Source organism: Mauremys mutica, chromosome 5 (assembly GCF_020497125.1).
Source record: "Mauremys mutica isolate MM-2020 ecotype Southern chromosome 5, ASM2049712v1, whole genome shotgun sequence".
NCBI lineage: Eukaryota > Metazoa > Chordata > Testudines > Geoemydidae > Mauremys > Mauremys mutica.
The window spans coordinates 91,321,345-91,346,237 of NC_059076.1; the positions used below are offsets into that span (position 1 = coordinate 91,321,345).

Consider the following 24,893-nt stretch of genomic DNA (forward strand, 5'->3'; position numbering starts at 1 on the left):
CCCAGTTAGTGACTGCCACTCACACTGTATCCACTCTTTTGGGGATACATGTGTGTTTTAAAGCACAAGATTCGCATGAGCTTTGAGTCGTTCCAGGAGCGACAGAGATAACATTGGCTCCTCATGATACAGCATTCACTTTGTCCAGCTTCAGATACAGGTCTTGATATATTCCCCTCTCCAACCATCGGCCTCTGAGCTACTGGAGTGCCTGGTCAGTCTCCACAGCTCAATTGCCTTCTAGGTTTTTGAGAGACAGACCTTTGAGCAAAATGGGGAAAGCCTCATCCAAGAGGAACTAGTACGCCTTTGAGAGACCATATTGCTAAGAGGCCTGCTGTGCCGGAGGTCCTACACCCTTTAAAGACTTTCACAATGGCTTCAAGCAGCTGTGGTACCAAAGTTTCCTCCAAGTCAAAGTCTTTGTAAAAGACAAACGGTACCCATCATTCAAAAGCCCTCAGTACCATTGAAATCTGAACAAGGTGCTTCTGATGCCAAACACTTGGCACTAAAGAAGTCAGTACTGCCTGCATCTGCAGCCACCTCTTTGGTACAGCAAGATGTGGAACATCTAATACACCCCTTGATAGCATAGGCTTCAGCATCTGGGTCTCATCAAATGTCTATGCATATTCACCCACCACAAGTGTTCCGATTTGTCTCTGTTGAACCTGAGTCTTTTTCTCAGCTCAAGATCCCTGGTACTCAGCTTGAGTTATTCCTGTTATATCACCTTTCACTTGTACTGCCTGTGCCCCAGTACAGTAACTCCTCACCCCCTCACGACTCCTGCGGATGACTTCAGACAATTTCAGGACTTGATGAAAGAGTGGCAGACACTCTCTAGATTCCATTGGAAGTCCAAGAGACCCAGTAGCCTTGTTTATAAGTGAGGCACTATTAAAAGTTGCCAAAATGATCTGGCAGACTCCTCCTACTTCCCCCCCCGAGTTAAGAGGGTAAACATATCTTAGTGCTTCTGAATTTTTATTTTCTCATGCTGCCCCAATTCTCTGGTCATGAATGCAGTGAATGAGCATAATAGGCAACACCATTCAAGGATGACCCCATATGATTAAAAAACATAAGCTCAGACCTTTTTTGGTGGTAACCCTCCACCTTCTCCAACCCTGCAATTCCAGTTTGCTAATTATCTGTCAATTCTGGCAAAATGTAATCAGATCAATTTATACAAAATTGAGTTCTTTTATTGAACATTTATCACAGAAGCACTGGGGCAGCTTTTTGGGGAGGAGAACCTTGCAAACTTCTCTTGACGCAGCAGAGATGACAACTAGCTTCATCTCCATAGCTATAGTTATGGGTAGAGTCTCGTGGTTCCAGTCCTCATGATTTCTATGAGAAGTCTAAAGCACAGTAGAGTACCTTCCCTTTGATAGTTTGAAATTGTTTAGTTACTCCATGAATGACTCTGTGCATTCTCTAAAGGACTCCAGGGAGACCCTTAGTTTGTTGGGGATATATATACACCTGCAAATAAAAATGTGTAGTCTATCTCAGATAGCCCAGAGATCATGTCCATCCCAGTTCCCCACCTACTGCAATTGCAGCCACCCAAGAAAAAAGCAGGATGCAGAAGGGAAAGTTCTCAACTGTTACTATGTTTGATGCAGTAGTCATCGTTGCCATATGTTGCTTTTGATGCCATGGTCAAGGACCATGAATCCTCCCGTGATCCAGATCCAATGATGCACCATTCTGCCACGTCTGTCATCCTACTTCTTGGGGATCAACTCTTCCATTTTCATATGTCATCGGGGCATATTACTTCCAACGGTTGGCTTTTGGAGGTTATATCACTGGGGTACTCCATCCACTTCCACTGCATATTCCCTATGTGCCCCACTCCTTATCCCTTTTCAGGGACCTATCTCACTAACATCTTCTGAAACAAGAGGGTCTATCCCTTCTTCGTACAGGAGCTGAGGAACCAGTTCCCATTCAGTACAGCAGAAGAGCATTTTATTCCAGGTACTTTTGGTTCCCAAAAAGAGAGGTGAGTGGAGCCCAGTTCTTTATCTAAGGATACCGAATACCTGTGTCAGGGTACAGAAATTTAAGATGGTGAAACTTGCAGCTATCATTCCATCCCTGGATTTGGGGGACTATTTCATGACCCTCAGCCTTGAGGACAGATATCTTCATATTGCAATACACCTTTCTCACAGAAGTTCTTCCTGGTAGGCCAAGACTATTACCAATATCAAGTTCTTCCCTTCAGAGGGCATATCTGTGTCGCAATTAAACAGCTGTGGCTGGCCCGCGTCAGCTGACTCTGGCTCTCAAGGCTGTAAAATTGCAATGTAGATGCTTGAGCTGGAGCCTTCTTGGGATCCCAGAGCCCAGGCTAAGCCCAAGCATCTACGTTGGAGTTTTTCAGCCTTGCGAGCCTGAGTCAGCTGACGCGGGCCAGCCACAGGTGTTTAGTTGCAGTGTAGACATACCCACACTGTCTGCCGATCTCAGGGTGTTCACGAAGTTATAAGAACATAAGAATGGCCATAATGGGTCAGACCAATGGTCCATCTAGCCATAAGCTTTTTCGGACAATGTCTGGGGCGAAATGCTTCAGAGGGAATGAACAGAACAAAGCGATTTCAAGTGAGCCATTACCTGTCGTTCAGTCTCAGCTTATGGCAGACAGGTTTAGGGACACCCAGAGCATGGGGTTTTGTCCCTGACTATCATGGCTAATAGCCATTGATGGACCTACCCTCTGTGAACTCATCTAATTCTTTTTTTGAACCCAGTTACACTTTTGGCCTTCAGAGCATGCCCTGGCAACAAATTTATGGGTTGACTATTTTGTGAAGTACTTCCTTATGTGTGTTTTTAAACCTGCTGCCTATTAATTTCATTGGGTGACTCCTCGTTCTTGTGTTATCTGAAGGGATAGATGATACTTTTTCTCCACATCAGTCATCATTTTGTAGATTGCTTTCATATCTCCCCTTGGTTGGCTCTTTTATAAGCTGAACAGTCCCAGTCTTTATTTAAAAAAAAAAAAAAAGTGGAGTCCTTGTGGCACCTTAGACTAAAATTTATTTGGGCATGAGCTTTCGTGGGAAGTTGTTCCATACCCCCTAATCATTTTTGTAGCTGTTCTCTGTACCTGTTTCAATTCTAATACCTTTTTTGAGATGAGATGACCAGAATTGTACACAGTGTTCAACGTGTGGGCATATCATGTATTTATATATTGGCATTATGATGTTTTTCTGATTTATTCTCTATCCCCTTCCTAATGGTTTCTCATATTCTGTTAGCTTCTTTGACTGCCATTGTGCATTGAGCAGATGTTTTCCAAAAGCTATCCACAGTGACTTCAAGATCTTTGAGTGGTACCGTATTTATCGGCGTATAACACGCACTTTTTTCCCCTGAAAATAGGGGGCAAATGATGTGTGCGTGTTATACGCCGATATAACCTTAACAGGGCCGGCTCTAGGATTTCTGCCGCCCCAGGCAGAAAAGAAAAGCGCCGCCCCCCCCCCAGCGGCGCGGAGCGGCGCCCTTCCCCAGGCCCCACTCCCGAGCCGCGCGGCCCTAGCCCCCCCCCCCCCAGCGGCCCGAGCCCCCGCCCTCTCCCCCCCCCCCCAGCGGCGGGGCCTGAGCCCCGAGCCCCGGCCTGCGCGAGCCCCCACCTCCCGAGCGGCGCGGCCCGGCCCTAGCCCCCTCCCGAGCGGCCCGGCCCGAGCTGCCTTAGCCCCCGCGCCCCTCCAGAGCGGCCCGAGACCCCGTCCTCCCTCCCTCCCCCGAGCGGCCCTGGCCCTAGCCCCCGCCCCCCTCCCGAGCGGCCCGGCCAGAGCCGCCTTAGCCCCCGCCCCCCTCCCGAGCGGCCCGAGACCCCGTCCCCGTCCCCCCCCCCGAGCGGCCCTAACCCGCGGAGCACCGCCCTAGCCCCCGCCCCCCTCCCGAGCGGCGCGGCCCGGCCCGAGCCCCCGAGCGGCCTTAGTCCCCGACCCCCTCCCGAGCGGCCCGAGATCCCGTCCCCCCCGGCCCTAGCCCCTGCCCCCCTCCCGAGCGGCGTGGCCCGACCCGGCCCGAGCCCCCGTCCCCCTCCCGAGCGGCCCGGCCCGAGCCCCCCTCCCCGCGAACCTTATTTACCTTATAAGTGGTAATAATATTAATAAAACAAGTTCTGAGCTTCAAAGTCCTTTATTTGAAATTTAAGTTTTTTTCCTGACATTTCCCCCTTAAAATGAAGGTGCGTGTTATACGCCTGTGCGTGTTATACGCCGATAAATACGGTAACTAATTTAGACCCCATCATCTTGTATGTATAGTTGGAATTATGTTTTCCAGTGTACATTACTTTGCGTTTATTAACATTCGAACGGATTTCATCTGCCATTTTGTTGCCTAGTTATCCAGTTTTGTGAGATCCCTTTGTTACTCTTTGCAGTCAGCTTTGGACTTATCTAGCTTGAGTAATTTTGTATCCTTTGCAAACTTGCCACCTCACTTTTCACCCATTTTTTCCAGATCATTTATTAATGTGTTAAACAGCGCTGGTCCCAGTACTGATCTTTGGGGGAGCCCACTACTTACCTCTCTCCACTGTGAAAACTGACCATTTATTTCTACCTTTTGTTTCCTGTCTTATGGGTCAATAACAGGTTAAAAGAAGACCGCCCCTCTTATCCCATGACTCCTTACTTTGCTTAAGAGCCCTTGATTGAGGGACCTTTCATAGGCTTTCTAAACATCTAGCTACACTATATTGACTGGATCACCCTTGTCACATGTTTCTTGATCCCCCTCAAAGAATTCTGATAGATTGGGGAGGCATGATTTTCCTTCACAAGGGCTGTGTTGACTCTTCAACAACATATTGTGTTTATCAATGTGTCTGATAATTCTTTACTATAGTTTCAACCAATTTGCCTGGTACTGAAGCTAGGCTTGCTGGCCTGTAATAGCCAGGATCACCTCTGGACCCTTTTAAAAAAATCTGCGTTGCATTAGCTATCCACAAGTCATTATGATGATAGTTGCTGTACAGCTTCACCAGTTGGCATTAATCATCTTCCCTTACCTCAACTATTGGCTCTCAAGTCAGAAGTGCTGTAAATGTCTCTGTTCAACAGGTTTTGCTTTCAGCTCAGCTCTGCAAAGGTTAGAATTCATAGGGGCTACCCTTGATGCTACAACATTCAGATCTTATCTGCCAAAGGACATATTCCTCACTCCGTCACACTTAATTGCTCAAATTCAACAGAGTTCTCAGGCTCATGCCAGCATGTATCTTTGTCATGCTACATCCTCGCCTAGATTTGTGTTGCTTCCAAGTTTGGTTCAGGACACTTTATGCCTGTAACAGAGACCATCTAAACAAGTTGCTCTCTCTTCCTCCTCACATGCTGGTCTCCTTCGACTGGTGGAAGAATCCAGACAATGTGTGCACAGGGATTGCATTTAACTGTCCCCCTCTTATTGTTACAGTAGTTTCCAGCATGTCTCTCCTTGGATAGGAAGCTCATCTGTGGGACTGGACTGTCCAGTACAGGTGGACTGCCCAAGAGTCCACCTTGCACCTCAACATTCTGGAACTTGAAGCTGTAAATTATACCTGACAGCACTTCCTCCGTATGATACAAGGTCAATCTATGGGCAACGCATGAACTGCTGGCTGTAGGAGGCTAGTCCACCAGTCCCACGCCTTCCGCCCGAGCCCCCGTCCCTTCCCCACACCCCCACCAGAGCCCAGGGGCTCCCTCAGCCCCCCCGGAGCGCCGGGAGGGCAGGTGGTGCATGGCCTAGCCCCAGCCGGGGCCAGCACTGTGGGACTGGATCTGCATGCAGAGTGGGAAGCAAGGGAAGGGAGATGGGGGGCAGAGCATGGGCTATGGTACCCGCCGCCCATGGGTCAGTCCATCTGCATGATGACAGACAACAGGGCCAGTATGTACTATTGTATTAGCAAGGGAGAGTGAGATCTCCTTCCCTCTCCACGAAGGCAATAAAGTTATGGAACTGGTCAATAGTGCACCATATCCTGATCTTAGCAGTCACTTCACTCAAGATCACAAGTGGAAAATAAATCCATATTTGGACAGATATTTCTTACATGCAGATTTCTCTGTCGAGTTGTGTGAAATTCTGCTCAAGAGGAGGCCTGTGTCATCATTCTCTGGGGGTTGCCTTTCTCTTCCCAGGGAAAGAGAATCTCCTTTACGCTCTTCCCCAAAGCTGTTCATCCTCAGGGTGCTAAACAAAATCAGACAGGACAAGGTCACAGGTGTCATGATTGCACCAACCTGGCCAAAACTAGCATGGTTTCTTTACTACCTTTGCCTCGCCTCCATCAGCCTTCCATCAGAGTCCAGTCTTCCCACTTGGAACTTGAGGAATGTTCCTCACCCCAACCTGAACACTGCAGTTCAAAGCTTGGTATCTAGGTTACTCTCAGGGTTAGCACTCTCCTGCTCAGGAGAAGGATATGAAGTCCTGATGAATAGTAAGGAAGATTCCATCATCAATAGAAAGATTTTACCACTGGTGTACTGACCGGCACCAATCTCTTGCTGACTCTGCTACCTCAGAGATGCAAGAATATCTTCTTGCTCTGAAAAAAGGAAATCTTATGCTAGGTTCAGTTAAAGCTCTTGTAGTGGCCATCACAGTATTCCATTCTCTGGTGGAGGGTTTCTTGGTATTTGCTCACCCTTGCAACTTCTTGACACATCAAAAGGTTATCTAATCTTTCCCAAATGTCAGATATCTCATTACCACCTGGGACTTAAGAACTAAGTTTAACTTTCTGATGAAGCCTCCCTTTGAACTGCTAGCTACCTGCTTGTTTCTAAATCACTCCCTGAAAACAGCCTTTTTGAGCCCAAAGACTTTGATGGCTGACCCTCCATATGCTGTCTCTTTCAAAGAAAAGACCACACCCTTGTTTCTTGCCGGGAGTTAGCTCAGACTTTCACATAACTAGTCAATTCACTTCCCAGATTGCTTCATGAGCTTTGGTTCATACTGTCTCAGGACACCATACCATACTTGGTGCTTCTTGAGTAGATGCTGTCAAAGGCTCTGAAATTTTACTGTCAGTCTTAGATTGAGTTCCAAAATTCCCATTTCCTTCAAAAGATACTGCTCTGGAGCCACCTCAAATGGAGCACCATAGGTGGGACGCTACTCAAAGAGAGAGAAAGGTTGGCTACCTTGTTTAGTAACTGGGCTTTTTCAATGTGTCCCCCTATGGTTGCTCCACTACCCTCCCACCTTCCACTTTGCTTCAGAGCCTCGTTTCCTTAGGCTTTGCAGTGGAGAAGGAACCAAGAGCAGTCTATCCACAGCTCTATATGTGCTCTGTACAGGGCATGAGAATAGCTAGGGAACATGTGGACTGAATGAGCACTGCTGCTGAAAATCTCTGATTGAAGGACTGTGAGCACCTCAAGTGGAGCATCCATAGGGGGACACAGCTTGAAGAAATCCAGTTACTGACAGGGTAGAAATTTTTGTATCATTTGTTAGTGATTTTAATGGTGGCATTTCATAATTTTGTGAAGGAACATTAAATATCGGGAAAGTTGTCAACTTAGTATTTAAATTTACTAACTTCAGAAAACTAATGAATGTCCTATTTTAGTTAAAAATAAAATCAGACATTTTTATAATGGTCTCTTTGGTGAGCTCAAGATTAGCACCACCTAACATGATCAGGCCCATCTCTCTTCCTTCTCTGTGCCTACATACTGTCTCTTCAGTTTCAGCTTTGTTACTGTTACAGGTAAATTGCTTCTGCCTGGGCTTTGCAAGAGGCTTACTTCTGAGTTTCCCTCAGAATTGCATGATAGATAACAGTACTCTTTTCCCCACTTCGTTTATTTTGTGCATTCTCTAATTTTTCAGTTGTAATCTTAGGGGTTATTTTTATTAATAAGTACAAAACATTCAAATAAATTGTGACTTTCAAGTTGTTCCTTTTACTATTTAGAGCCATCTCTGTCTGTCTTAGAGCATCTGTCTATGTCAGAAAATACTGGTGAGAAACTACCACTTAGGCAGCTTAACAGTGCAGAGCAAAACACTAACATTCAAATGACCGTTTGTACATTCTGAAAGGCAGAGGTATAGTGCAAGCTACAGGGTAACTTTTTAAATGCTAACTCTGTCTACTTCTAGCAAAAATAAAAACACTGATTTAAAAAAAAACAGCTTGGAAAAAATCTTTGATCAAATCTATTTCATTCCCTTAATTACCTGCTACTACATGAGCCATGGACAAAATAAACGTAGTGCAGCACTTTTGCTGTTAATTATTATGGCTTGGCACAGTCTTGTGTTTAGATTTCAAATGTATATTTAATCTATTTTGGGTTTGTCTTTAGCTTGACCAAGAATGTTCCGATGTTTGTTTGCACTATGGCATACCCCACTGTGCCTTGCCCTCTTCATGTGTTTGAGCCAAGATACCGATTGATGATTCGCAGAAGTATGGAAACTGGGACTAAACAATTTGGGATGTGTATCAGTGACCCTCAAAACAAGTAAGTATACATTCTGATGCTCTTATGCAGCTAAGAGTTCTGTATGGTTCTACCTCCCCCCAGCCTCTGTTTTACTGCAAAAATGTTTGAAAATTGTGAATTTAGCATTGCTGACAGTGCTTCTGGTTCTAGTTTTGCAGATTATGGTTGTATGCTGCAAATTAGGAATATTCATTTCCTACCTGATGGGAGGTCTGTTGTTGACACAGTTGGTGGAAAGAGATTTAGAGTTTTACGAAGAGGGATGAAAGATGGCTATTGTACTGCAGACATCGAATATTTGGAAGATATTAAGGTATCTAGAACTCTTTCTGAGCAGTAACACTCCTCTTAACCAACACTTAGTTTTCTCTATCATTTGTTCATAAAGACTTGGCTTCAGATATTTGGGATTACAGAACAGTTGCTGGGAGACATGGTTCTAATATTAAAGAAAAATAAAAATAGCTAAGATTTTCTAGACCTCTTGAGATGACAAATTTATCTTAGAATTGTGCTTCCACACCCTCCCCCCCCATCAATACTATCAACTTTCATTAAGTAAAAATTACTTTTGAACTGATACATTGCCAATAAATAATTTTTCTAATTTTGGACAGCTATTAGCTATCCAGCATAACTACGAAATATGCCAAAGTATTGATTTCTAGAGTTTAGCTGCATCAGAATTAAACTTGATCTAAATGTGTGACTATAGTAAAGAATATAATGGAAATGGTGGGCCTGTCAAATGTGTATATCAAGTGCAGAATGACTTAAAGCAGGACTGTAAATATGACCTACTTAAACACACATTTGTTTTACATAATTCTTGTCATGTTGCTATTTTATGAGAGGTATTTGGCCTGAAGTGAGGGATATCTGTACCACAATGTTTTTTCTTCTCCTTTCTGCCATTGCTCCTCAAGGCTTGTATGAATGCCAAGGCTTCACGATTGTTACTAACAGTTGAAATGTAATGTGAAATGTAATGTTGTGTATTTAAGCTTACTCTAGTATTCTGTCATAGGTTGCAGATAAAGAAGAGCTGAAGAAACTGAGAGAGCTTCATGACGTGGTGTACAATCAGGCTTGTGGCTGGTTCCAAAGCTTGAGAAACAAATTTCGCAGCCAGATCCTTCAGCACTTTGGGCCGATGCCCGAGAGAGAGGAAAACATACAGGTGGGCTAAGATTTTTCATCAGTTATTCATTCATTCTTTTTTAAAAAAACTTCACTTTTAAACATAAAAACTGCTTTAAGTATGTTATAGGGATCTGCTGTGTGGAGGATGCAGTACCATCTCCCATTTCCACTAGCTATAGCTGTTTTTTAAGCAGCAACAGGGGTCATTCTGCCTTTTTTTTTTTTTTTTTTTTGTGCTGCAGTTGCTTTGCATGGATCCCTCCTTGACATTCTAGGCGGGGAAGGGTAGTGCTTTTTTGTAGATATTTTTATCTAAAAAGTTAGCAAAAAATAAACATCATCTTTATTTTAAATAGCTTCTTACCACTATTGGTCAAATAGGTTTGTCTTATACTATACCAAACCCAGTTCATTGGTGAACTTTAAATTTGGCCCTAAATATCAAGTGTTCCAGTCTCCTCTGTGGGCACACTGGACAGTAGCAGTCATAGGGCTTGTCTTCACTACCAGGGTAAATCGACCAAAGTTTTATGCTACTCCAGCTATGTGAATAAGGTAGATGGAGTCGACGTAGCTTAGGTTGACATACCCCTGTGTTTTCACTGAGCTGCATTGACAGGAGATGCTCTCTAGTTGACTTACCTTACTCTTCTGGGGGAGCTGGAGTACTGGAGTCAACCAGAGAGTGCTCTGCCATTGATTTAGTGCCTTCACTAGACCCACTAAATCGACACTTGCTGCATCTGTTGCAGCAGCGTGGATCTCCGAAGCCCTTGTTAGCTACATAGTTACCTCATTGTGGATACAGATCTTGTAGGTGCAGGCTTATATTTTGCAACTACAAATTGTAACTGTGAACAGAAGTCAGGCCTGACCATAGCCGAAAACTTTCCATTTAAAGAAGAGCTTCATTTAGCTAAGGATTAAATTTGTTTCTTTTTGTTACAAGTTTCTCCTATGCTGCTTTTATATTGGTAGTATTTTATTCTGAAGACAAGGACACCCAATCTGGAGAAATTCTTCAAACACTGATGGCTATATTTTGTGCATTAGTACTCGTGCTTTTCAGCCAAAGCTTCTGCAAGACTAATTTTGACTACTTGGTATACAACAACTTTTCAGCTGGAAGTAAATAATATTTATATAGCACTTCACATGCTCAGATATTACAGATCTCAACAATTACTGATTATATCAGATTTTTCTCCTTTGGAAACTTCATTGTTCTTGCTTATTGTGTGTTTTTGCATTTTCAGTGTTTGCTGATTTTTTTTTTCACCGATTAAATTACCAGTTTTTTATTAAAGAAGTTTTGTTTTTTTACTGATTTACATGCACTTATCCATTCAGTATTTTTCTGGGGTACTTATTTTTGTTACAACAATTGCATAAAGCATTAGAGTTTGTTCTGCAGCTCAGAGACCGAAGCAGTTCCTCAGTGTAAAACACAAAACACATACGGTAAAGGTCGGAAAATCAAGTTAATATTGTGCTATGATTGTCTCACAAGGAAATCCTGCTGCCTATTTCTTTCTGTCCTTTTAGTGCGGCACTGAATTTAAACAGTCAATCCTCCACAGATAGGGAAGGTAAAAAAGGTAAACATAGAGTGAAAATTCAATTCTATGCCTGAATACCAACAAGAAATCAGTGCTTAAAAATTTTTCAAGAAAGGTAAAGACTGGAATGAAGAGGATGCATCATGCTTCAAGTTCTGCAACAATGAGGTCACTGCTCGTGCTGAGAAAAAGGAGCATGTTGAAAGTAAGCGATATAAGAAGCTTAAAGAAGAAAGTGGGTTTTGGGATAAACAGTCAATATCAGGAGCTTTCACCTGGGCTTTAGTGAAAGAGAGGACACAGTGCAATTGTGTCAGTTACTTTGACGAAACGAAGAGCACACACAGACAACCACTGCTAATTGCAGAGGGCCCTGTTGGTGACTTTGTGTGGCAGTACTGTCCACCAGCAAAAACCTTTCCTAGTACAGACAACCCCTCTCGTAAATATCTGAAAGAAAATGATGATGCTTTAGTATCTAACAAATTGATGGACATGTGGTATCTAGTCTGATTTTTGACAAGTCTCCTGATGCTCTGGACGGTCCAATTCTTGGCCTTTTGTTTTAGTTTGTTTTTAAAGCAAATAAACCCACATTGTTTTGTGCTGATGTGAGTCATCCCCTCTGACACCTGTTTTGTCAATGCAGCAATAACTGACATGTTAAGAACTGTTAACTCTGGCATACCTCAGGGATCTATCCTGGCCCCAATGCTTTTTAATTTATACACCACAGATATACCTGCAATGGAGTCAAGGAAATTCATGCGTACGAATGACATTGCCTTGGCTGCTCAGTGCATTAGCCTCCATACCATCAGATGCTCTCTAACCCGAGATCTTAACATATTGGCTGATTATTTCCAACGCTGGAAATTTAGGCCTAACCTGAAAAAACCCCATGGTGATCGCTTTCATCTGAACAATAAAATGGCTAATGCCAAACTCAGCGTACAGTTCTGCAGTGAGAGCATTAGCCATGAAGCTAATCTAAAGTATCTTGCTGTTACACTGGACTGGAGTTCAACCTTTCAAAAATACCTCAAGAACACCCAAGATAAGGTCAGATATTGTGTCATGGTTATCAGGAAATTGGGTGTAATATCATGGGGCTCCAGTGCATAGACCTTACAAACTGCAACAGTTGCCTTTGGTATATTCTGTGGCTGAATATTGTGCACCAGTGTGGTCTCACAGCAGTCACACTAACCTCCTTGATACTCATCTCAATAATGCCATGTGCATAGTGTCAGGGATACTCAGATTGACTCCAGTTGACTGGCTTCTGGTCCTATTGCACATCCAGCCTCCAGAGATTAGAAGAGCTTCCCAAACATCTCGCTTTCTCAACCATGTCAATGAAAACATGAGGATCCCGTTGCACGATGACTTGCAGAACCTGCCAAAGACAAAAATTTAAATCCCGCAACCCCCTGTGGAACTGCCTTTATACCCTTACACTCAACTTCAACACTGAGGTTCAATGGAGAGCCACATGGAGCGTTTCGACTACTCAAAATAAACAGCTTGTCGTTGACCCTGCTGAGGAACCTCTGGGATTTTATTCCAGTTGGAAAGACTGGTGCAGATTAAATCACATCAACAAACCCTCTTTAAATGGAAAATGAGGCAAACACCTGTATGCAACTGTGGTCACCAGGCACAAACAATGGAGCACATCATATATCTTGGTGTGCCCTTTGTTCTTTTGCTGGGGGCCTGAAAGACCTTCACCAACTCACTGCTGCGGGAATGTGCTTGCTATCAAATCTAGAAATAAATTTGCAATTGCTGCTTACCCAAGCCATACGGAAGAAGATGATTGACATGTTTTGAGATGTACCAACTAACTTGGCAAAATGTGGCTGTGCTTCCTACATCGGTAAGTTTGCATGGGAGATTAAACTCAATCAGAAACTAGAGCTCTACACATTACTGGTCCTGCTCATCAGATTAACATTGTACTGTCAGCAGCTATTGCTACAGAAGAAATGAAAGATGTGAAAACTTGCATTATTGGATTCGGGACCATTTTCAAGCATGCGAACAAGTTGAAGGCTTTATTTTACAGAGGGTGAGACAAGTGCAGAGCCAACTGTCAATTGCGTACCCCTGTTGTGTCACATCAGTGGATGATCTTGTACTTCACTGCCTGTCATGTAAATAACGGATGGACTGTGCTAATACATCTCCTAGAAGACCTAGATCATCCTGAGATTGATTCTAAAGCAGGAACTCTGAAGAGACTGGCAAATAACCAAAATGATCGCAGATTCTGCATACCAAGGCAGTGTTCATTGTTGAAAAGTTGGAGTCAGTGTGACACACACAGAAAACACTGGAGTTTTCTTTGAGTACTGCCAACGTGTTTGCCAATACAGATGTTTACCGGATCCTGACAACCAAAATCTCAGCTGAAATTGAGCACAAAAGGTGTAGGAGAGAAACACTGAGAGAACCCAGCTGTTTCTGGAAATCCTTCCGACGTTGGAATACGAGAACAAAAAAATGTTCAAAACCTTCAACTCAACTCAACTCACTGATAAATGAGAGTTGACTGGGGCCCGTAATCTGGACCCTGAAGAGTTTTGTGCCAAAGATTCTTTTTAGAATGTCACCCAGGTGTTGCACCCTTCTTCAAGGTGAGGTTTGCAACAGACTACATCCACCCTTCTTCAAGGTGAGGTTTGCAACAGACTACATCCATTATGCTGGAGTGTTTCTTCCATTTGCCACTAAAGATGAAATTTCAGATCTGAAATACTTGCATAAACATGCCTAACCCTGACAACATGAAACTGGGTGTGCTGACTACTTGGAACAATCATCAAGACACACCTCCCAACTTCAGCAAAGTGGTATGGCAAGCTTTGGGCATATTCCCTGGATCTATTGATCTATTGATGCATAGCGCTAATTTTCAAAATTGGACTATTTCCAAGACAGCAAGAGGCTCAACATGAGTTAGGATACTTTAGAGAAAATTGTGACCAGACACAAACCAGGATTTCTGGAAAAACTAATCAACTTTGTACATTTAAAAAGTTTTACTGTAGTAAAATGTGTATATTATGAATTTTTTTTGTTCTTGATTTTTCCTACTTAGAAAAAAAATTAACCCAATTTCATCCCTGTTTTAATGTTTGGAAAATAAACATCAAAAAATTACCGGAATTTCTTTTACAATGAAAACTGAAAACGTGGAACACTAGTTATTGCGTAGTGTAGTGCCATAAGTTTAAATGATTCTTTGCACTAACAATAAGACATAGGACAGTTTTTGTGTTTAAAAGAGGGAGTGTAGTAAGCTTATTGGTGAAAACAAGGATGGAAAGTTTCATGGAAGTAATGTATTTTGAGGAGAGGAGGGAGGTGATTGGCAGCTGGAGACCTTTCCAAAGTAGAGGTGCCAGAGTAGAGAGAATTGAGAGAGGGAATAGAGAGAATGAGAGCAGTTGTACATGAGACCAGGATTATGTAAGTCTTGAATTAAATGCAATATAAAACAGGAAGCTAAAGAAGGGATTCTAGGAGAGAGTGTAACATGGTTGAAACATCAGAAGAGGATTATAACTTAATTTGATTCCTAGTGTTAGATTAAACTTTGTTCCAGGGTTAGCTTTTGCCTTTTTTAAAAGTTGTTCAGCATATTATTCTCCTTGTGCTAAATTGTTAATTTAATAATCCAATTCATTCTCTAATTTTAGGCAACACCTAATGGACCGGCTTGGTGTTGGTGGCTTCTAGCTGTTCTCCCTGTAGACCCCAGGTATCAGATCTCAGTTCTCTCAATGATGTCTTTGAAAGAACGTCTAATCAAAATCCAACATATACTCACATATTTTTCTAGAGACCAGTCCAAGTGACTAACCGCCTGGATCTTCCTGAAGAGTTACTCTTTTCTGGTTGTAATCACAGCTGGAGTTTTTGCTGCCTTTGCACATCTAGTGCTGGTTTGAAAAGTGTGATGAAACTGCTTCCTCCCCTCTCCCCCCACCAACTTCCTGAACCATCTGGTTTTTTAAATGGACACTATCTTCAACTAGAAGGATAGACCACTAAAGTTGCGCATGCCAAAATCAGTCCAGCCACAGAACATGGAAAAACTCTACATGATTTGCACTATGTATGAGACATGCTAAGACTTGAGAATTTATTGCCACTGACTTTTTTTAAAGCTGTGGGAAATGCAAGACTTAAGGCTGACAGTCCAAGTTTACAGCATTAAGGATGCATTTTTTTGCAAATAAGAGCTTGCCTCAGATACAACTGTCCTGTTGCTATTTGCACAAATATTTGAAATATAGTATTGAATGTTGCTGTTGGAAATTACTGCTCTTGCTGAACTGTCTTGACTATGGCACAGATTCTTAATACCTTATAAATATTTGCATCACAGAACAAGTGACATGAATTATGATGAAATTAGAGCTGGTTTTAAGGAACAACTGCAAAAAAAAAAAAAAAGAACATGGTACTTCTGTCAAAGATAATTAAACTGTGAATATGGCTTATGTACCTATAACTGTACATGTTTAAAGGGAAAATTGAAAACAAATGTTTAATACCAGTTACAATTTTATTGGGCTTTATAGACTGGTGGTCCTTAAGCACTTAAGTAGTTTATAGAGCTTTAGTACAATATGCTAGGAATTGTGCATTCAGATTTTTTTTGAAAAAACAAGCTTAAAGGATGACTTCAAAAAATTTATAAATTGTTCGCTGCCTCTATGCCTTATTCATATTAATAGTAGAGCCCACTGCAGTGTTAAGTTTTAGAATTCATGCTGCCAACTGGTACTTTAATTTCCGTTGGTTGCATATCCATGAATATCTGACACATTAGCTTTCTTGTATGTAAATCATTTGTAAAATATTTCTTACAGATCTTGTTTTTGCTAATATATTTAATTTTCAAGAAAAGCTAAGTTTGTAACATTTTGTAACTTAACTAAATGTTACTTTTTTATAAAATTGTTTTCATACATTTCCATTGGGAGTGGGGGGTGGCGCGGAGTGTCTTACACAGAGCCAGAAGCATTATTAGTTTAGATCAGGGTCGCAAACACTTCATGCCATCCATTGGTTTCTTGCCATCAGTTCCTATTCAGTCAGACCAGACAATAATGAGGTCCCACCAGAATACCTTGTCTGTCTTATTTTTAGCTATAGTTTTGGTTTCTCCGTCCTTTTTATTTTAAATTGTCACCATACTTAGGGTGTCTGACGTTCTTAAGAATTTAAGAAGTTGAACTTTTATTTTATTAAATTCGATGTCCCTTGTTCTTGTTCTGTCCTCAACCCATAGGCTTCTTCAGATATTAGAGGCTCCTCAAATTCATGCAATTTGATTATTCTTACGGTCTTCTCAACACAATGTATTATTCTTTAATGTTATCTGTGGAAAATGCCAGCTTTTACTGATAAGTAGTAAGAAGGGAAGAGAACTAAAGAACCTTTAGTCAAGTTCTTAATACTCTCTGCTTAAAGGCTTTAGTCAGGCTAGGTTCTCCTTTCCTTATTTGCTCCTATTGCCCCCACTTACCTTTTGTCAGGAACTGTTGACAATGTCTTTGCAACTCTAATTTTATACCCACTTGGTTCCTTTGGTATTAAATGTCTGATATTCTTGATGTAAAATTAGTACTGGGTCAGTTGCAAAGTCTCATCCTGATATCCTATTCAAATCAGTTGGAACTCCAGACCTGAGAGAAGCATTTGGGGGTTTGATTTGGGTTTTTCCCTCCTTCATAGAAAGTAGAGATGACAGGAAAAAGGGTTTAATAGAGCAGTTCTGAAAGTGAATACTTGTGGTCTGAAGCAGTGGTTCTCAACCAGGGGTCTGGGACACCCTGGGGGGCTGTGAACAAGTTTCTGGGGGTCCTCCAGGCAGGGCCTGAGTTACTCTCTGGGGCCCAGGGCAGAAAGCCGAAGCCCCACCGCATGAGGCTGAAGCCTAGGCCTTGAGACCTGCCACCTGGGGCTGAAGCCAAAGCCGGAGCAACTTAGCTTTGTGGGGGCCCTGTGGCTTGGGGCCCCAGGCAGTTGCTCTGCTTGCTACCCCCTAATGCCAGCCCTGGCTTTTATATGCAGAAAACCAGTTGTTGTGGCATAGGTGGGCCGTGGAGTTTTTATATCATGTGGTGGGGGGGCTCAGAAGGAAAAAGGTTGAGAACTCCTGGTCTGAAGAACTGGCTAGTCGCATGCTTTCTGGCTGCTTTTATAGTTTGCAGGGTCTTCATTAGAAATGGGAACCTTGGAGGCCTATCAAAATTGAAAATGAGGAGCCAACCTAACTGTCTGTGCTAATGGCCACTGAGGAAACAGGATCTGTCTCCTGGTTTCGAAGCTGCCAATCATCTGTGGGAGAAGAATATCTGTGAGAGAAAATGCGATAATGAAGAGAAAATAAAAAAGCAAAATCAGTATGCTCTCAAAAGAGCAAAACACATTGCATTAGTTACTAATATTACTTTCCTAATACTACTATTCCACAGAAGCAATCACTACAATTGCCACAGGGGTGAGATTGGGAATGGGAGGGAAGGTAGTTTATAAGTCTTTTTATAAAAATGGTCCATTTTTGATGGAAAAAATCCTGAGTCTCCCCTGTAAATGTGATTGTTCTTTCATGTCTCCTAGCACTTTCCTGTCTTGTTCTAAATGCTTACAGGAATGGGACTGCCATCGTTACCTTGAACAAGATACTAGATACCACACTCCAATACATCTTACTGTTAGGAAAGTTTTCTGGCTATTTACCTTAAACAATCTTTCGGTTATTGCTAGCTATTCCTTTGTGCCATACTAAATCCTCCTCCTGTGTTCACATTGACAGATGTGTAGTTGATATGTTGCAGATACGGAGAACAATTTTATGAACACTGTAGGTGACCAAGTCACTAAGGGGATGTTTCTAATAACCCAATACACAGTATTTCATGTGACTGTATTGATCTAACTTACATTATGGCTAGTGGAATGTTTACACATAAAATGCTCTAATTCAGTGGGGTCTGAATGAAAGATACAATAGCTTCGCTGATAAGAACATCCAAGCTCCCACTTGGAAGATGATGAGGCAAGCTGTTAGCTTACTATTCTCCAACCAGCTGCAAACCTTGTTTTGCCAAAGCTGGGTATTACAAGATCAAAAGAAAACTAAATAATTAAAAGTAACTTGATTCCACTGAAGAGGAGTGAGTTGCCAGGGGAAGTCCAGGGAATTGCCAGTGAGCTCTGACAGGGAGACAAGCAGACAGAGAGAAACTCTCTGTCAAGGAATCTGTAGGGAGATGCCAGGCATGCATATTGTTTGCATTTTTTATTTTAGATGCTAAAATGCTTTTGCTCTAAATAAACACTTTAATGGGGCTGTTTGGTCTGTGATGGCCGTTGTCCTGGAGGGAGCAGAACTGCAGAGTCTTGGATATGTCAGACCTGCGGAGATAATCATGATTGAGAGGCAGGGGACTGCAACCCAGTGTCCCTGGTCTGAAAGCAGAAGAAACGTGATTCCACACCAAAAGATGGGTGCGGGCTAGAGGCCTGAGACCTAGAGAGGGTGCTCTTGGAGAGACCAGCAAGGGTCAGAGTTGCAGCTAGCTTGGTAACTAGCACACACCATTCAAACATTAACTGCTGTGCTCTCTACACCGACTCCTGCTGTATTTATTTAGATCTAATATTCCTTGCATCAGTGAAAACTGAGAGCACCTTAATTATTTTTCTCTTGGGAAAAGCCCTTTACATCTGTGGCTGTTTCCTACAAACTTAAATTTAGACTTCTAAAATACACAGATCACAGCTCCAAGTGTATGCTTAAATTATAGAAACAATTTAAAAAAAAATGCCAAAAATTCTTGATGTAGTCAGACTGAAAAGCCTGGAGAAATAGTTCAGAGGAGGAAAGATGGTGTGATGGTAAAGGCAGTGGACTTGGCTCTTGAGAAATCTGGTTCAGTTTTAGGTGCTAAGGTGGCTCTTTTTTTTTGGTAGTGTGTTAGACTCTGTCTGTAAAGGGTAATGTCTTAACTCATGTTGGAGTATTGTGATACCTTTTACTACATAGGAGCTTCTCAAATACAAGTATAAGTTAGGTTATTACCTAAATAATGAGACTTGAGGATCACATTGGACCTAGGCTCTAACTATAAGCATACATGTGAGTTCTAGAGACCCCATAAAAGTGCAGGCTATTAGCCTGAATTACTAGTTTCTCAGCGTTGATGTGTTATAGAAGAGAATGTTGTAGGTAACCTACTGTTCAAATACTTTACGCTTCATTTAGGAAGTAATTGGAAGCATAACAGAGCACTGATATTGTGTGCATTCTCTAGATCAGGCCTGCACAACATGCAGGCCCTGGGCTGCATGCGGCCCATGTGGGTTCACTGTGCGGCCCATGGGCAAGCGGCGGGGTGGGGCTGCTGGATTCTCCCCCTGGCTGGGGGCCCTGCCTCACAACCCTGCGTGCCACGCACCAACCACCCTAATGGCCAGAGCTGCACGTGTCTCCGTCTCCCACTCCCCCCGCCGGGCATATAATGGGTGCATCACTTCCAGGGCCTGCTGAGGCAGGAAGTGCTGGGCACAAGGCAGAGCTGGTAAGTGCCGAGTGAGGGGAGGGGCGCCCGGCCTGGGCTCGAGCTGCAGCTCGGGGGCGGGGGGGAGAGACCCCCTCCAAGCCCCCCTCTTCGGTTGGAGGCAGGGCTGCTACTGTGCTGATTGGTCCCAAGGCGGTCTCCATAGTGATTGGGGGAGGGGAGGAGTGTTGAACTGTCTGGGGGCAGCCAGGAAATCCCTGGGGGAGACGTGTCTGTGTCTGTGCACGCGCTGCACCTGCCCTGCCTAAACTGCTGCCCCTTTCCCTGGTCCAGGGCCCTTCGTCCCAGGGCTCCCTGCGGCCTCTGTGTTTGTGTTGGACAGTCGCATCCAATCCCTTCACATTGCTCCCCTTATTTCATGGGAGGATGATGAGCCGAGTGGGCGGGTGGGCAGTGAAGGCAAGGCTTTATACTTGCGGGGGGGAGGGTGTTCCATGGGGCTGGGTGGTGCTGAGGTGGGGGATGTGTTTCGGGGGGCGGAGCAGTTGGGTTTGGCCCTCAGCTGTTTTCTTTGGAGTAATATGGCTCTTGCCGCTTTACGAGTTGTGCAGGCCTGCTCTAGATGAAAAAAATAGTCTGTATGAGTTTAAACCTTGCTGTAGTTTTGAAGTGCTCATACAGAATGTCTTTTTCTATATTAAAAAAAAAAAATGGAATGAGAAATACTAAAGATGGCATCCCAACATTTTCAGTCTCATTTGAGGGTATGTCTACACTGGCAGAGTTACAGCGCTGCTCAGAGTGCGCTGAAGGGAAACCATTGTGTGTTCACAATGTCGGCTGCCTGCGCAATAGCGTGTTCACACTTGCGGCACTTGCAATGGTATTTGGAGTGGTGTACTCTGGATAGCTATCCCACAGAGCATTTCTTCCTCTTCTGTTAAGAGTTGTGGGAATGTGGAGGGGGTCATGGGGCATCCTGTCCCAATGCCCCGTGATGCATTCCCTGTGCTTCCGTCCGCATTTGGCGCCATCTTTCAATGGTTTGTGTACTGCGCGCTCTGCCTCTTTTGGTCTACAGGAATGGATCCTGCACTGTTGACCAAAATGCTGTTTGATCTCATGAACACAACGAATGGCAGTGGAGTTATTCCTTAAACTACAAAGGCAAGGGGAGTGTGACATTGATCTTGCCATGCGTAGTAGCTACGACACAAGATTGCTTGTGGCATCCATGGAGGTGCTGACCACAGTGGAACTCTGCTTTTGGGCTCAGGGAAACAAGCACTGAATGGTGGGATCACATGATGCACACCTGGGATGATGAGCAGTGGGTGCAGAACCCTCAGTTCAGGAAAGTCACATTCATGGGACTGTGTGATGAGTTTGCCCCAGTCTTGTGGTGCAAGGACATGAGAATGAGAGCTGCACTGTTCTTGGAGAAGCCTGTGATGATTGCATTGTGGAAGCTGGCTATTCGACTGCTACTGATTGGTCACTAACCAGTTTGGAGTGGGAAGGTTGACCATTGGACTTGTGTTGTCAGAAGTGGGCAGGGCAATTAATCGCATTCTGCTCCGAAAGACCGTGACTCTGGGCAACGTGTGTGACGTAGATGGCCTTGCACAAATGGGCTTCCCTAACTGTGGAGGGGTGATAGATGGCACACATTCCAATTCTGGCACCGGACCACCCCCTAGACACCAAGTACATTAATTGGAAGGGATATTTAGATCACTGTGGGTATTTCATGGACATTAATTCAGGCTGGTCCAGAAAGGTGCATGATGCACACATCTTTTGGACCATGGGCCTGTTCAAGAGGCTGCAAGCAGGGACTTTCTTCCTGGAACAGATGATCACCAGAGGGGAAATGCCCATTGTGATCCTGGGAGTCTCTGCCTACCCCTTAATGCTGTGGCTTATGAAGCCATGCACTGGGCACCTTGACAGCAGCAAGGAGCGGTTCAACAACAGGCTGAGCAAGTGTAGAAGGACTATTGAGTGTGCTTTTGGCCATTTAAAGGCCCGCTGGCACTGCCTATATGGGAGGCTGGAGCTGGCCAATTACAATATTTCTATGCTTTTACAGGTGTGTGCTGTATGCTCCATCATATTTGGGAAGGGAAGGGTGAAAGCTTCACACGGGGCTGGACTGCTGAGGCTCAGTCCCTGGAGGCTGAATTTGAACAGCCAGGGCATGTCTATACTACCTGCCAGATTGGTGGGCAACGATCGATCCAGCGGGGGTCGATTTATCACATCTAGTCTAGACCTAAATAGACCCCTGAGTGCTCTCCCGTTGACTCCGGTACTCCACCAGGGTGGGAGTGAAGACACAGCGGTGAGTAGATCTAAGTATGTTGACTTCTGCTATGTTGTTCATGTAGCTGGAGTTGCATAACTTAGATCAATCTGCACCCTCCCCAGTGTAAACCAGGTCCCAGAGACCAGGGCTGTTAGAGGGGTGCAGCACGGGATAAGGACTATGGTTGCCTTGAGGCAGCAATTTGAAGCTGAAAGCCACTAATATTTGTTATGCTTGGGAGTGCACTGCTTGTAAGGCTAGGAGGTGATTGTGATTAGTGCAGACAATGCACTATGAAGGTGTTAAAAAAAAAATTACGTGCTGCTTTGCAGGGCTCTGTTTGCTTATTAATGGAATAAAGATTGCTTTCAAACCAAAACAATTATTTTATTAAAAAACAACTAGAGAGAGACAAACAAACACACATCAATACTGATGGGGATGGGGGAAGGGAGGATCTCAGGAGGAGGTAAGGTGCTGGGATGGTTAAAGATTTTTGTATGTCCAGGTATCAGATCCAGCAGTCTCCGTTGGAGTACAGTTCAGCAGATACTGTACTTCAGCAGGGATAAACTGCAGAAGGATGGGTGTTGAGTGCAGTGGATACTGGGAGTCCACAGGGCTGGACTGTGATGGGGCAGGAGTGGAATGCATCAGGTACAGACTAGAGCCAGGAGGTTGATAAGTGTGTTGGCAGTGTCTGGGGGCGCATGGGAAGAAGTTTTGCAACAGCAGCTGCAAGGGACAGTGGGCGCAGAGCTGCTCAGTTTGCAGCGCTAGTAGTGCCTTGAGCGTGTCCTCTGGGCACTCTAACGTTTAAGAGCTGCTCCGTGGCTTCTTTTGGGTGTGCTGCGGTCTCCTTTCGGTTCCTCTTCTCGTTGTCCCACCACTCCTTCAGTTCTTGTTTTTTGGCTGCAGAGTGCATCATGACCTCATGCAGAAAGTCCCCTTTAGTTCTTCATTGATGCTTTCTATTTCTCTGCAGCCGTTCAGCCAGCAATAACAGAGGGAGGCTGGGCTCTCAAGGTAATATCTGTGAAGCCAAAATGCAACATTTTACAGAAGTAGTATTGTTTGCAATACAGAGACCACTGATTTAAAACACAGCCACTACTCACATACCTGTCACTAATTGGCTGCTGCCAGGCAAGCACCCATGAGCCACAGGACCCCCCCCCCCCACTAGTGAGTAATTGCAGGGGCAGGGGAAATCAATGTTCTGTACAGTGGGCATGTGGCTCTCAAGGAGAGCTAGTACTGTGTGTGTGGGGGGGGGAGGCTTATAATCATTCTTGTCCCCACATTTTCCACAGGCTGTGTGATGATTCCCTGCTCACCTTCAGCAGTGAGTTAAGGGAGGGTCTTCTCTAACACCGTGGCTTCTGCCCTGGCCCTTATGTACAGCAATGGTTTTCCCCTTCCCTCCCCCTAGTGACAGCAGAGTGGCATAGGAAAGTTACCCTTAATGAGGTAAGAAACAAAGCAGCTCTGCGAAAGAATCTGTGGTAGCGGATTGCCCAGTATCTCCTTGAGAGTTCCATGGAGAGCTCTGAGGCAGATTCCCATGAAGTGAGGGAGTCAGTCAACACCCTGTTCCGTTGCTCAGACTAGGCATGTGGCGGTACGTGCATCATACCGACACAAGCCTGCTTTCTGCAACTTCAGCGATTCCCAAAGTCACATCCACTTACCAGGGGCCCCCTTTCCTGTTTGCACTTGCCAAGATCCAACAGCTGTGACTGGCTAGTGTCCTCCGTGGCTGAGAAGAGCTCGTGGCTGCATACCTCTCTGACCTCCGACTTGTCCTCTGCCTCCCCCTCCACATCCAAGATTTCTTCCTCTGGGCTTGGTCCACTCTTGACTGGCATGCAAGCCACCAAAGTATCCACAGTGGCCTTTACAGTGGAGGTGGGGTCACCACTGAGTATCACGTCCAGCTTTTTGTAGAACCGGCAGCTCATGGGCGCAGCACCAGTGTGGCAGTTTGCCCCCTGTGCCTTGTGGTAGGTGTTCTACAGGTCCTTCACTTGGACCCTGCACTGAACTGTGTCCTGGTCATGGCCCCTTTCTGTCATGCATTGTGAAATCTGTAAATATAATTCCTATGGCTGGAGCACAGCTGGGACTGACAGCCTACTCTCCCCAAATGCTGATGAGGTCCCATCAGCTTGGCACTGCTCCAAGCAGGGGATCGCCTGATGCATGGTGCAGGCATGGCCACCTAGAAAGATGCCTTGAGACCACTGCACATGTCACCGAGCAAACAGGAAGGGGACTTTGAAAATTCCCAAGCCATTTAAGGGGTGGGGATGATGATTGGTCACCTGAAGGCAGAGCAGTAGAGTTCAAACTGGTTACCAGAGAGGTGAGAACAGGTATTGTGGTACACCTCCTGGAGGCCAGTTGCAGCACTGTAATTGACTAGGGTGTCTACAGTGGCACTGTACCCCTGGCACAGAAAGTTGTGTACCTCTGGGGGGGGGGGGGGGTTTACATCACTGCACCTGCACAATTTGTGTGTATACCTCTGGAGTTATAACACAGAAAGCTGCTTTACTGTGCAGAAACTTGCCAGTGTAGACAAGGCCTTAGAACAGAACCCAATTAAATGTGACTTGCAGACACACAAAATTGAGTTTGTGCCCCTTTTACTTAAAAGGGGGTGGTGTTTTCTTATGTAAAAGATTGGTGGGGGGGGAGTCATCTGGACTTCCCCTACCTCTGAGCAGTTGACACCCATTCTTGCTACTCTGCAATTGCTGAGTGGTTCTCAGACCTAAACTGGAAAGATAGCATTACTGAATTCACAAAAACAATTCTTTTCTACCAA

General features: G+C 44.3%; 1 protein-coding gene across 2 annotated transcripts in view; it reads left to right on the forward strand.

Moving 5' to 3' along the window:
* Positions 1-17,269, forward strand: part of LONRF1 (LON peptidase N-terminal domain and ring finger 1) — a 43,707-nt gene extending 26,438 nt beyond the window's left edge. Inside the window, exons 9-12 of one of the 2 annotated variants that reach the window (XM_045018826.1) lie at positions 8,367-8,525; positions 8,658-8,820; positions 9,535-9,687; positions 14,917-17,269. In XM_045018826.1, coding sequence (XP_044874761.1) covers positions 8,367-8,525; positions 8,658-8,820; positions 9,535-9,687; positions 14,917-15,075 — 634 coding nt within the window. In that variant the 3' untranslated portion in view covers positions 15,076-17,269. The remainder of the gene's footprint in view (positions 1-8,366; positions 8,526-8,657; positions 8,821-9,534; positions 9,688-14,916) is intronic. The other variant, XM_045018827.1, reaches the window with a different exon arrangement.
* Positions 17,270-24,893: the final 7,624 nt, after the last annotated feature.